A 14545-nucleotide genomic window follows, 5' to 3' on the forward strand; every position below is an offset into this window, starting at 1 on the left:
ATGATAGTGGGTTTTTTTTGTTTTTCTTTTCTGGAGTAATGAAATTTCTCTAATATTGACTGAAGTGATGAATGCACAACTCAGTGATTATACTAAATGCCACTGATTGCACACTTTAGGTAAATTGTATGGTTTACGAACAACAACAAAAATAATAGGACTGGTTGGGGGAAAAATACACCAAAAGATATGGACTATAGTTAGTAGTAACTCTGACAATGTTCTTCAATAATTTGTTAATAAATGTTTAAAAAAATGGAAGGTATTTGCAGTGGGATGATGTATGGGAGCTCTGTATGATATTATGTATGCTTGTTTTGTAAGTTCACAACTTTAATTGTCTTGGTTTTTTGTGTTTAAGAAGGTACCAGAATTTGAATCCAGGACCTCGTACATGTAAAGCAGGCACTCAACCCCTGAACTACATCTGCTCCCCAAAGAGAGCTGTTGTTTTTATTTCTCAATTGTTTCTGTTTTTAGGAGGTACGGGGATCAAGCCTGGGACCTTGTACATAGGAAGCAGGCACTCAACCACTTGAGCTATACCCGCTCCTCAGTATGCACTTATTGTTCATGTGTGCTGATGTATGAATGATATATTTCAGTTAAATTGCTTGTTTTTGAGATACTGGGACTGAAGAACCTGGGACCTTTTTTCTGGGAAGCTGGTACTCAGCCACTGAACCACAATGGCTCCCCTGAGTTGGGCTTTTCATTTGTTTGCTTGTTGTTTTTTTTTTTAGGAGGCACTGGGAACAGAACCAGGACCTCCCATGTGGGAAACAGTCAGTCAACTGCTTGAGCGATATCCGCTCCCCAATGAATTGTTTTTAAAATGAAAAAAAAAAAATGTATACAGACAGATAAGGGGCCCCAAATAGCCATAACCGTGTTGAGAAAGAAGTTTTAGAGAACACACACTCTTGATTTTAAAACTTATTACAATGCTACAGTAATCAAATCAGCATTGGAATGGTACAAGGACTATAAATCAATGGAATTGAATTGAAAATTCAGGAAAAAAACATGGCATCGATGGCTAATTGGCTTTTGACAAGAGTGTAAAGTCCTCTCAACGAGGAAAGAATAGTCTCTTCAGCAAATGGTGCTAGGAAAGCTGGCTATCCATATGTAAAAAAAAAAGTGATCTCTTACCTCACGCATTACGCAAAAATTAACTCAAAATGGATCAAAAAACCAAAATATGAGAACCCAACTTACAAAAGTCCTACGAGAAAACAAAGGGAAGTACCCTTTGTACCTGTTAGGCAATGGTTTCTCAGATTTTACACCAAAAGCATGAGCAATTAAAGAAAACACAGCTACATGGGACTTCAACAATTTTTAAAATTCTGTGTGTTAAAGGACTTCATCGTGAAAGGAAAAAGACAACCTATAGAAACATGGAAATACTTGGAAACTATATATCTGCTAAGTGGTTAATGTCTAAAATATGCAAAGAAATCCTGTAAGTCAACAACAAAAAGACAAACAGCCCAATTAAAAAATGGGCAAAAGACTTGAATAGACATTTCTCCAAAGCAGATATACAAATGGTTAGAAAGGCACATGAAAAGATGTTCAACATCATTAGCTAATAGGGAAATAAAAATCAAAACCATAAGGGAGCAGAAATGGCTCGAGCAGTTGAGCAACTGCCTCCCACACAGGAGGTCCTGGGTTCAGTTTCCAGTGCCTCCTAACTAAGACAATGAGCACACAGTAAGAAAAAACGAGCAGACAGCAAGCAAAAAAAAAAAGCAAAAATGAGCAAACAAGCAAAAGTAAATAAGCAAAAACCAACGAGCAGTGGCTCAAGCAGGTGAGCACCTGCCTCCCACACGGGAGGTCCTAGGTTCAGTTTCTGGTGTCTCCTAAGAAAAAACAGACAACAAGCAAAACCAACAAGCAAAAACCAATGAGCAAAAATAGAAAGCAAACAGACAAGGGAGTCATGGGGGGGTATTTTTAAAAAAAATACAATGAGATACCATTTCATACCCACTAGAATGGCCATTATTAAAAAAACAGAAAATAACAAGTGTTAAGAGGATGTGGACAAATAGGAACATTTGTTCACTGTTGGTTAGAATATAAAATGGCACAGCTGCTATGGAAAACCATTTGGCAGTTCCTCAGTAAATATAGAATTACTATATGACTCGGCAATCCCACTTGCAAACATACAACCAAAAGAAGTGAAAGCAGGCACTTGAACAGACACTTGCACACTGATGTTCACAGTGACTATTCACAATTGCCAAAAAAGGAAAGCAACCCAAGTATTCAAACAATGATTGGATAAACAAAACATGGCATATACATACAATGCAATGTTATTCAGATGTAAAAAGGAATGAGGCTCTGAAACATGAAACAACATGGATGAACCTTGAAGACATCATTAAATGAAACAGGCCAGACACAAAAGGACAAATATTGTATGATCTCTAAGAAGAAATAATTAGAATAAGCAAAATCTTGGTCAGAAACTAGTATAAATATTTCTGGGCAAGGTCAGGAAGGGGTAAGTAATGCTTATAAAAGAATTTCTGTTCAGGGTGATGGGTAATTTTGGTAATGGATGGTGGCAAGTGTAGTACAACATTGTGAATATAATTAACACTACTGAATTATATATTTGAATATGCTTGAAGGGAACATTTTAGGTATTTTGTATGTTTCTAGAATAAAAATTTTAAAAACACCATAGGTTTCAACACAGTGTAACCTAATGTTAACCACAGACTACAGTTAATAGTACAATTACAATATTCTTTCATCTGCTGTAAAAGTACCACACTAATGCAAGGTGGTAGTAATGGAGGAATACATGGGAATTCTGTATTTTCTACATGATTTTTCTATAACCTACCACTTTTCCAAATGAAAAAAGAAAGAAAAGAAAAAAAAAGAAACAAAAGGCAATAAGTGAGGCCCTGCCCCAATCATTATGGTGATGCTTCTGGGTCTGGCCCCCTACAGAAGCTTTGAACCAGAAGCTGGCTGGCAAGAACTGGCAGAAACATCTTTCTAAGAGTTCCAGAAAAAAGTTAAAGAATCGCAGTCATATGGTAACTGCTGAATCAAGAAAAAGGCCACTTAAAAATGGTAGGATCTCACAGTGCTTACCTGTCCTTTCCACTACCCTGCCGGGGCTCATGTGAAGGCAGCCCGTGCTCCCATGTGGATCCCTGGAAGAGTAAGGCTCAGGCATACACATGGAGAACGTATGTCGGGCCCAATCTGTCTGGTGGTGGCCTGAAGGACTCGCTGACCAGAACTTGCCATGCACATAGACGGCGGCTCACCAGGCTCTCCTTTTATTTCCCTATTGGCTAATGATGTTGAGCAAGGGATTGCTGGCTGTAGGACATACATTGAAGTGTCCAGGATCATGAGGAAACTCTTTCCTAGTGAACTGGGACATTCATATCCATGTAAACAGGAGAATTATTAGGGCCACACATGCATGCCTAAGATAAGATGCATGTGCAGAAAGGATCAAGGAAGCCCCCATGCTTTGGTCTGGTGCTATTCTCCACACTCAATGTATGGATAAGTCCTGAAGGAGAGCACTTGCACAGGTCAATCATCAAAGACTGGGGAAGGTGTTTTCTTTTCTCCCATCTTTTTGTTTGTTTATTTCTTAGCTCCTGGCATTGAAGGAAAGCTCTGTGATAACACTAGCTTGACACAAGCTTAAGAAACAGATGCCTCAGAGTCTAAATTTGAGCAACAGAACACTAAAATATCAAAATGTCCAGGTTTCAACAAAAGATTGCTAAACATACAAGAAACAGGCCCAATCAAAGGAGAAGATTAAAGCATTAGAAACCATCAGGAAGAGGATTAGACCTGGGACAATCCAAAGACTTAAAAAATGGTCCCCAATATGATTAAAGAGCTATAGGAAAACACAAAGAACTAAAGGAAATCAGGGAAACAAGAGCTGAACAGCAAAGAGGAATATCAGCAGAAAGATGGAAATTATAAAAAGGAGTCAAACAGAACTGAAGACCATAGTAACAGAAATTTCAAATTCCCCAGAGTGGTTCATCATCTGATTAAAGCTGGCAAAAGAAAGAATCAGTGAACTTGAAGTTAAGACAATTGAAATCATCTAGTCTGAGGAGAAGGAAGAAAGAAAAAAAGTAAACAGAGCCTGAAGAACCTATGGGATACCATCAAGCATACCAATATATGCATTGTGGAAACATCTGAAGGAGAAGGGAGAAAGGACCAGAGAAAATATTTTTTAAAAACAGTGGCTGAAATTTAACAAAAGACATGAATATATATATCTGAGAAACTCAACAAACTCCAAACAGGGCATATTCTAAGAGACCTACATCACTCCATGTTATACTCCAACAGTCAAATGCCAAAGATAAAGAGAAAAGCAACATGACACATACAAAGGAACCTCAATAAGATTAAGTGCCAATTTCTCATCAGACACCACAAAGGCAAGAAGGCAGTGGGAAGTCATATTTAAAGTATTTATGTCAGTGATTCTCAGCCATGGCTGCATATTAGAATGGTTGAGGTACCTGAATAAATACTGCAGCCACCTCTCCCCTCTCCCTCACTTTCTGAGAGAAATGGTCTGGGTGAGGCACAGACAGTATAGTTTTTAAAAGTTCCCCAGGTGATTTGAATGTGCAGCCACGGCTGGGAGCCACTGAAGGAGAACAACTTCATTTTTCAGATTAAAATAAAATCTAGAGAGCATGAGATCTACTTAAGGTCACACAGCTAAGTGGCAGCGATGGGACTGGAAACCATCACTTGATTCTTTGGAGAAATAGCAGTAAAGGGGAAACTTCATTACAACAAACTCGTTTATAAGGCAATGTGCTATGGTAGCTAAATGCATTGACCTCAAAATCAAATATCTAAGTTCAAATCAGAGCTCTGGTAGTCAAGAGCTCTTAGTTGGATTATCAATAACTTTCTAGTTTAAAACACATTTTGGTTTTAAAAGAAAGAGAAAGAGAAAAGGGGAGAGAGAGAGAGTGAAAGGGAGAACATGAAAAAGAAAAGGTAGTAGAGAAAAAGAGACCTCCAAAATGAACTAGTCTCAGAATCTGCTGGCAGACAAGATTAGAATATTCAAGAAAAGTCCACGGAGGAAGACTCAGTTCATAAGCACTCAGAAAGACCACCAGCAAAGCAAGGCTCTGCAAAGGCCACAGGAGGCAGGTCACCATGGAAGAGTAATACAAACCACCACACATCCATGCAGAGCTCTGTCTGTAATGCAAGATGGTGGCCGTACCAGGATGTCTTTCATGTTTCCTAAGACCTGTGATGCATGCAAATGTCATAATTCCATATGCAAAGCTCCTCCTGGGGAGAAGATAGTTAAGTTTTCTTCGGATCACATAGGCTAGCATCCTCGGAAACAAGGAGCTAAATTAATGACAATATTTTGTGTTTTTTTCTGGTTAATGACAAACTGATATACCAGTACAGTAAAAAGAAAAGAAGAAAGCAAAGACAGTTAAGGGCAAAGAACCATGAAAATTCTACAACATGCCTGTTTGATTTGCAGTTCTTCAAAGAATAGTCTGGTGTCTAAAACAAGTAAAATGCAACATTTATATACTCTAAAGCTCCTTTAAAAATAAAGAAAAATAAATAAAACCAGTATAAAGGGTTCCCTTCCCCCCCAGAAAACACCTAAGACCATACTTCTAAAGTATTAAAATGCATTCAGTCCAGTCTCTCAATTTATACAAATTACAAGGCAGTACTTCTTTCATGTATGAACTTAAGGGGTAGGAATTTTTAAAAAGTGATTGAAGCCAAAGAAGCCTTTCTGAAAATATTTTTCTTAAGTATAGCAAGCACCACTGAATATAATTTTATTCTAAATCAATCCAATTTACATGCTGTATTTTAAATTTATTTTAATAGGGTAGACAGTTTAAAGCAATGCTTTATTATGGTAAATGTGCAACAAAGACTTGCTGAATGAATGAGTAAATAACAACTGAGCCTTAATTCACATTTATTTTGATAAAAGGGAGATGACAACATAGGCTAAAGTCTCCTTATTCCTTCTGAATGTATCAGGGCCTTATTTTGACTGCTATAGCAGTAGAATAAAATCAGACATCTTGGGAAGCAGATTTGGCTCAACTGATAGAGCATCCACCTACCACATTAGAGGTCCAGAGTTCAAATCCAGGGCCTCCTGGCCCATGTGGTGAGCTGGCCCACACACAGTGCTGATGCACACAAGGAGTGCCGTGCCATGCAGGGGTATCCCCTGCATAGGTGAGCCCCATGCTCAAGGAGTGCACCCCGTAAGGAGAGCCACCCTGCACGAAAAAAGCACAGCCTGCCCAGGAGTGGCACCACACACACGGAGGGCTGACATAGCAAGATGATGCAACAAAAAGAGACACAGATTCCCAGTGCTGCTGACAAGAACGCAAGCAGACACAGAAGAACACAGCAAATGGACACAGAGAGCAGACAATGGAGAAGGGGAGAGAAATAAATAAATAAAATATAAAAAATTAATTAAAAAAAAAGAAATATCTTTGCAATTCAACATAATCAACAAATTATATTTCCCCTAGAATGAAAAAATGGGGAAGGAGGAAGGAAAGAAGTGGAGGGGAAAAGGAGGAAGAGGTAACATAAGATGTCAGAAGTGGCCTCTCCAATGATAACAAGGGTTAGGTAAGACTTCAGGCAAGCTAAAAGGGCCCCAATCTTACTTAATTCTCAACAGTCTACCAAAAATTGAAATGAAATATTTTACTTCTATAAAACTGATCTTCTACTTGACCCTTTATCTCAGGGAGGATGGAGTGAGTTCACTGTAAAGGAAGACTTTTTTTTTTATTCCCTTCTGTAGTGTTTCACCTAACACAACATATTTGTTGAGACAGCCAAGTGCTGTAAGAGAGAAAAACATTATAGAAGCAGCAATTCCTAAAGGACTATAAATGGCCAGTATGCGCCAACTGGGCTACCCACTTCAGACGGCATTTCATATCCAGCCTTCCACCCCATGGTCACTGCCACCATATTAGCCCAGGCCCCAATACCTCTTTCCTGAGCTGCTGCAACAGCTGTCTGGACTCCCCAACTTCAGACTGTACCTCCATTTCCTTCAAATGCACCCTGCACACCACCATTACATTAACCTTTCAAAGATGCCCACCTCTTTGCATCACTCCCTTGTATAAAAATCTCTAGTGACTCACCAATTCCTATAGGAAAAAGCCCAGATTCTCCTGCCTGGCATTCAGATCTCTAAGCTAGATCCAACTGCTAGGCAAGATTCCCCTAGTGACATTAGAATGTACAACCATTATTCCTGATGCCACGTTTCCTCCCTGCCTGCCACTCTCCCCTTCACCAACCCCCATCTTCTCCAACCCAAGAAGACTACCATCAAGACCCACTTTCTCTTTTAACCTCTCGGTAGACTCAAGCCCACAGCAACAGCCATTTCTCTGGCCTCTGTGCACTGTTTCTATCAGTCATCCTTCCTTCATCACAGACTGCCTTGCATAGTTACCTGGCATTTTTAAAATGCATACTTTGATTCCACAGCTCAGCTATAGATATGTATTCTTCCAGAGGTATTTCTCAAAGTCAAAGGCAATGCCGGCACATTTTAGGCATGCTATAAATTCCTACTAAATTAACTTTTAAACATATATTCACAAATCACAGAAATGCTACTATTGGCTTTCCTTCAAGTGGGAATTCAAGAACTGGAACAAATCTACAGATTTCACATAATCCTAATGGTTCCACATATATCAGAAAAATTTAAAACTTCCAAGGATCAGGGAGGAAAAATGACTTTTAGTCCAAAGTTACTCACCATTTTTCATTACTACATTGGACCAGACATTGGCATTCAAAGCTTGCACAATTCGCTTTACTCCTGTAGATTCTGGGAAGTCATCTAATCAGGGAGAGGAAATAAATATTTTATACATACATTATGCATACATATATAAATATATATGTATATGTATATTTCCATGCCATAATTTCAAGTAACAGTGGCTTAATTATCTTGTTCTTTAGTTGTTACTTCATACTATAGTTTATGTAATAAGGAAACAAATAAAGCTTAGAGTTCCTGATAAGAATATTCTAGAAACTAATATAATGAAATAAATATATAAGAAGTTTGTAAAATAAAGCCATCCCCAACGCCTCACCAATGGAATCCACTCATATTCTCTTGAAAATTTAAGTTTCCATTAATTATGTAACCCTGGGAGAGTCACAGATATGCCAATCTTGGTTATTTATAGAATATTACTTTCCCAAAGGCAGAAATGGTCTTCTTAGTCTATTATAAAATCCTGTAAATGCCCTATCTTCTGTTGGGAACCACAGAGTAACAATTATTGTTTATGACATGTTCAGAGAACTTCTGGATCAGAGAAAGACAGTTTAAAGTAAGAAGTGAAATTATTGTAATCATAAGTATAAGAGACAGGAAAAGGCCATTTAAGCAAAAGAAAACTAAATATTAGTACTATCCTGCTTCTGGAATTTGACTGATGCTACTCAAAATAACAGGGCAATAATCCCAGTTAACATAGCAATAATAAGGTGGTATTCTTAGCTATAAGATAGGTATGATTATGTACATAGAAATAGAGACTCTTCAGGTATTTAGGATTATAAGACTGTAGATGGAAAATAACAGAGAAATACAGAATATACTCCACCACATCTCTAGTGGGCTGGCCCAGTGCTGAATGGTATTAACAGGAAGAACATAGAACCAGAAACCAGAAGATCTGAGTTTGAATTCAGGCTCTGTCACTTACTAGCTATTTAATCAAGGACAAATCACCAAACCTATCCTCAAAAGAAAAATAAGGATGAAACCACTCTCTGTATACCTCTCCTATAGGAAAGATATGCAAGAATTGACAATTTTCTAGTAGAACCTTATCCACTAGACTGGAAACTCCTTGAAAACAGGAATCATGTCTCTTAAGTTCATTATTCCTAGTGCCTAACACAGTGACTGAAACACAGCAGGCACTCAAGCAACTGTTGAGTTGCTTGGACTGATGAATGATTTAAAAAATATCATCATAACAGAAATAAGGTGAGTATTAAATTGAAAATAATCTACAGAGACGGGTTTATTATCATCAGTGTTTGGATGGAGACATAAAAATATATGTTTATCTTAACTATAAATAATCCAACTCTTGAAAGAATTACTAATACTTTAGGAGAAATAACCAGGAATGAAAAGTATGGTCTGAAGTGAAAAACTAAACCCAACAAGATGAAATTTTATACGAACAAGCATAAGTCCTATATTTATGTTCAAATAATACATGCAAATAAAGAATCGGGGACTATGGCTTGAAACAGTTTCTACCAAAAAATTCTAGGAAGTTTTTTGTTTTTTGTTTTACCTTACCTAAAGATATGTCAAAAAATCTATTTCAAGATTAAGCTGAATTAATAAAAGAACATTATTCAGACAAGAGGCAAGGAGAAGTGTAAGTAGTAAAAAGGAGCAGAGACTACAAAATTAACGAGCTTAAATGGCTCATCTATTGAGTACCAAGGGCAATAGGAAGAAGAGAAAACTCGAGTGCCAGAAATAAACAATCACACACATGCTCACATACATAAAACAGGGCATGAGTTTTGGGTACCTAGAAAACCATGGAGAGGAAAGTTTATTTGTTAATTTTTGGTATTCTTAGAAATTTACAGGGAGAAAAATCAACCCTTGTAGCTCCTCTCTAGGAGGGTTTTATTCTTGAAGGTAACAGCAATTTAGAAAATTCTAAATAAGCCAAAATATAAAAAGACATTTCTTAATTCCTAGGGGGAAAAAAAAAAAAAAAAAAAAATATATATATATATATATATATATATATATATATATATATATATATATATATGACTCCTTATGTCCTGTGTACTTTTATTCATATTGGTTGTCCCTGCCTAGAATGTCTTTGGAACAACTGGCATTTTCCCATGGCCACATTCCCACCAGTCCTCTAACTGCAAGTCTAGTACCTCTTCCACTTCTTCATGGAGTAGTTGACACATAAGAGTTTATGGTGCCAACACACTCCCTAAACTTCTAAACAGAAATAATCTCTCCCATCCCAAAACACTTATGACATTTATGTTATTCTACTTGGAAAATGAATTATTTGTATGCATATTTATCTCTCATACCAGATCATAAGCTTTTGGTGGAGAGCTACTGTGGGTATACTTGGTAGATGTACATGCTAGGAGAAAAGATGAGAAGAGGAATGGAGCAGGGGGAAAAGGGGAAAGGAGAGTTGGAAGTGAGGGTTCAGAAAGTAGTAGAAGGCAGTTAAGTGCAGAGCTACCCCAGAGGGGCCATTCAGGGTCTATTTGTGGTTTCAAATATCCAAAAGATACACAAATAAGTCTGACATGGCCCCAGGGATCATGGGAATTCAATTTTGGGTTACTATGGATTCAAATTAAGAAACATAAACCTGTCTATGAAAATAGGTCTAACCCTCCTTTTTTTGGCTGTGGAGAAAGAACAAAGGAGTGGGGAAATGACAACAATTTAAAGTAGAAATCCTCCACCTTTAATAAGAAAAATAAAGAACATTTTCAAAAGTCCTAAAATGATTGGTGATATAAAATAAATGTACTTTTAAACTAATAGAAAGATCACAACACTGGATTTTGCTTTAACCTTTCCAAATAGCTGGGGGGAAATAATGTTTTTAATTTCACTGTGGGAAGCAGATGTGGCTCAAACAATTGGGTTTCCCCCTACCACATGGGAGGTCATGGGTTTGGTTCCCGGTGCCTCCAGAGAAGGCAAGCTGGCGCAGAAGGCAAGCGTGGTGAGCTGGCATGGCAGGCAGGCATGGCAAGCTGATGCAACAAGATGATGCAACAAAAGAGACACAAAGAGGAAAGACAATGAGACACACAACAAACCGGGGAGCTGAGGTGGCTCAGGTGATTGAGTGCCTCTCTTCTATACAGGGTTCCTGGGTTTGGTTCTCAGTGCCTCCTAAAGAGATGAGCAGACACAGAAAGCACACAGCATATGGACACAGAGAGTAGACAGCGACCGCAAACAACGGGGTGGGCAGGGGGAAGGATAAATAAATAAGTCTTTAAAGAAAGAAATTTCACTGTGATCATTCTTCCCTGAATGTTTTCTACTGACATAAAAATACATACCATCCTCCTCAGGCAACTCCTCTGGATTAAGTTCTACCAATTCAAAGCCATGCTTGATGCACCATTCTTGAGCTTTTTGCCGGTTTACACCTAAAACAATATATAAAAGAATCTTTATAAATAAAAATTTTAAAAAACATGCATACCCCTGCCATACTCTCCACAAATCTCAATTTGTTTCCCTTAATGTCAATGTTACTCAAAGGCATCTAAAATAAATAGAGAAGAAATATTTCTCAACCCCAGTGTCTAGTCTTGAAAAAAAAAAGGAAAAAAATTTTTTTTAAAAATTTCAAATACTAGCAGATTCCGAAGAGATATAACTGAAAATATTTTGGTACACTAATAGTCTTTAGTACTTGATACATATTTTTCTAAGTTTAGGAAACAAATGTATTTAGTTTTCCAAGAAATGACAAACATACATACCAACTACCATTTCACCTGAATGCCTTACCATTTTCCGACACTCTATCACAGACCAAGATCATCACCTCAGGTAACCATGCTTCTGCCAGTGGAAGCCATGAGGAAACACTATCAAGACCAGATTTCTAGAAGGAGAAAAATAAACACACAAACAAAAACAGAAAGAAAAAAAAAAAAAAAAGACATTAAGAAGAGAATTCACAGGGGTAGGGGGGACAAGATAACTTCTTATTCAAGGATACATGGAAAACAAAGTCTTACTTGCGTGCTGTCAAAGTATACCACAAATGCTTGGACAGACTCTGCAATCTCTGCAGTGATGAGAAATCTGTTGGGCACCACACATAGATTGATATCTGCTGAATAGTATTTATTATCAATAGTCCAGGGATAAAATCTCACAGCATCATTGGAAGTCACTTCTGTGATAAGATCTTCTGTCCCAAGTATATCTAAATAAATAATACAACATTACCATGAAAACTATAAAACCAATACACACTGGTCGATTTTCTCAATAAGATACTAAATTAACTTGGTACTTTGGCTGCTTCTCTTTACACAAGGATTTCAACGGCCTTACATTTATTAGGGTATTTTCTTCTCTGATCATTTGATTATAAGAGTAATGAAGACAGATTTAAGTTTTGGCTTTCTTTCCTTAAAGCCACAAAAATTACTGTGGCTAGATCAAACAGTAGTAGAAAACAAAACAGTCATTAAACAAATAATACCCAGAAAAGAGCAAGTGGGAAAGGAAGAAGTCAGCTGTATTTATTTTATTGTTCATGTACTTTATGGAAGATAAAAGATTATAAGAATCTTCAAGAATCTGTAACTATTTTGTACTTATTGCAAGCTAAAAGAAAAAGAGGATTAAGGCTAAAATATTAATAGAGAAGTTACATATATTCCTTGGGCCTAATGCTTAGACATTAATTCAACTAATGAAATAAAAGAACAGATACTGATAAGTGACCTCAATTCCACTTATTTTCATCCTTGTTCCCATTCCATGAAAGTCAACACAAATTCTTGTTTGATGAAGGCACCTCTGGCAAATTTTAAATGTGTACTTGCCAACCAAGCAAATCAAATACTTTAGAATGTAACTAAATCTTTTCAGAATTCCATATGCAACATGAGTATTACCAATAGAAAATCCCTAATAGTAAAATCAAGTCAATGATGAAATAAATATAAACGTGGTCATGGTATCATCAAAAGCCTGTGCTTCCACAATGTCATAGAATATTTAGAATGGGAAGAGACATGAGAAAGTTTCCTAATTCAAACTCCATCTCTCACACCCATACCCCACAACCTCCATTTTACATAGATGTGGAAAATGAGTTGAGAAGTAAAATAACGTGACATTTATTGTATAAGAGTATTAGAAGAATATCCAGAAAAATGGCCACAAACTCCTTTTCAATACATACTAACAAGAACATATAAAATATTCTTCAAGGATGCGGATGTGGATCAACTGATAGAGCATCCCCCTACCATACAGGAGGTCCAGCGTTCAAACCCAGGGCCTCCCGGCCCGTGTGGTAAGCTGGCCCACGTGCAGTGCTGATGTGCGCAAAGATTGCTGTGCCACACAAGGGTGTCCCCCGTGTAGAGGAGCCCCACACGCAAGGAATGCACATGTATTCTTTTCATTGGTTAAGTTTTCTCATGTGATTAAAAGGGATTGGTCTTAATTTAAAAATATAAAATTTAAAATGAGTTTAAGCCTTTACCTTTGATAATAAGGCACAAAATGAAACCTTTTTTTTGTTTTTCACCAAAATCAGAATTGTTACTCAAATTAAGAGAAGGTCTGTACCAATATTTAAAAAATTGAGTTTCTACTGTTTCTTTAAAAAATCAAGTTCTTTCTACTTAATTTCTACCTGAAGTTATAATCTTTTATTTAACATCAATTAATTCCACAGCAGCGAACTGCAATGTCCTCCATGGACTACTAGGACAAGTTCAGGTGGGAAATAAACAGGAGGAACACAGGAGTTATTAAAATCAAAGATTCTGTTTTCATGTAAATTTACATGAAATCTTAGAACAAAGTCTACTTTGTATTCAAGGCTAATTTTCCAAACTTTGAGCAGGTGGCATAGCAATATGTGTCTAAGAGCTGAATAATGTGCAGCCAACACACATACCACAATATACCAATAAAAATACATATGGAACAAGGCAAACTAAACCAAGTAGAGGAGCAAATGAAAGTAGAAACTGATTTTTTAAGGCTGGAAGGAGCCATTATATGGAATCAGTCTTCACTTACAAGGAATTTTTTAAAATCATGAATTCATTTTTTTAAGGGGAGAAGTACAAAGAGTAAAATAATGAATTCATTATTTTCAAAAGGACAAAGTACAAAGAACATGGGACTAATATACCCACCATCTCCACATTCAGTTCTTGATATTTCTTGAACTAGTTAAAAGCGGGAATCAAATTTGAGTTATACTTTTTTGAATTTAGTATCTTCAAATAACATGAAAAAAATTAAGCCAATTAAAATGGCATCTACTTACCAACTGCAATTTAGAATACTTTGATCCATTAAGCATGGTTCATTTTATTGATCATGTTTAGAATACAAGAGCACAAACCAATGTTTGTTACTCAGAACTCTTATAACTTCAATTTTAGCTTGTTCAACAAATGGTGCTTGGAGAACTGGCTATCCATATGCAAAAGAATGAAAGAGGATTACATGTCATACCTTATACAAACATCAACCCAAGATGGATCAAAGACCTAAATATAAGAGCCAAGACCATAAAGACCTTGGAAAACAATGTAGGGAAGCATCTACAGGACCTTGTAATAGAAAATGGCTTCATGAACTTCACACCCAAAGCACAAGCAGCAAAAGAACAAATAGATA

At 37.0% G+C, this 14545-nt stretch overlaps 1 protein-coding gene across 1 annotated transcript in view; it reads right to left on the minus strand.

Moving 5' to 3' along the window:
* AAGAB (alpha and gamma adaptin binding protein) overlaps nucleotides 1-14545 on the minus strand; it is an 89294-nt gene that overhangs the window by 45614 nt on the left and 29135 nt on the right. The window contains exons 2-5 of the mRNA XM_058294383.2: nucleotides 11905-12095; nucleotides 11672-11768; nucleotides 11215-11304; nucleotides 7856-7939 (exon numbers count right to left, since the gene is read on the minus strand). Of these exons, the coding sequence (XP_058150366.1) occupies nucleotides 7856-7939; nucleotides 11215-11304; nucleotides 11672-11768; nucleotides 11905-12095 (462 nt within the window). The remainder of the gene's footprint in view (nucleotides 1-7855; nucleotides 7940-11214; nucleotides 11305-11671; nucleotides 11769-11904; nucleotides 12096-14545) is intronic.

The sequence above is a fragment of the Dasypus novemcinctus genome, chromosome 3 (assembly GCF_030445035.2).
Source record: "Dasypus novemcinctus isolate mDasNov1 chromosome 3, mDasNov1.1.hap2, whole genome shotgun sequence".
Classification (NCBI taxonomy): domain Eukaryota; kingdom Metazoa; phylum Chordata; class Mammalia; order Cingulata; family Dasypodidae; genus Dasypus; species Dasypus novemcinctus.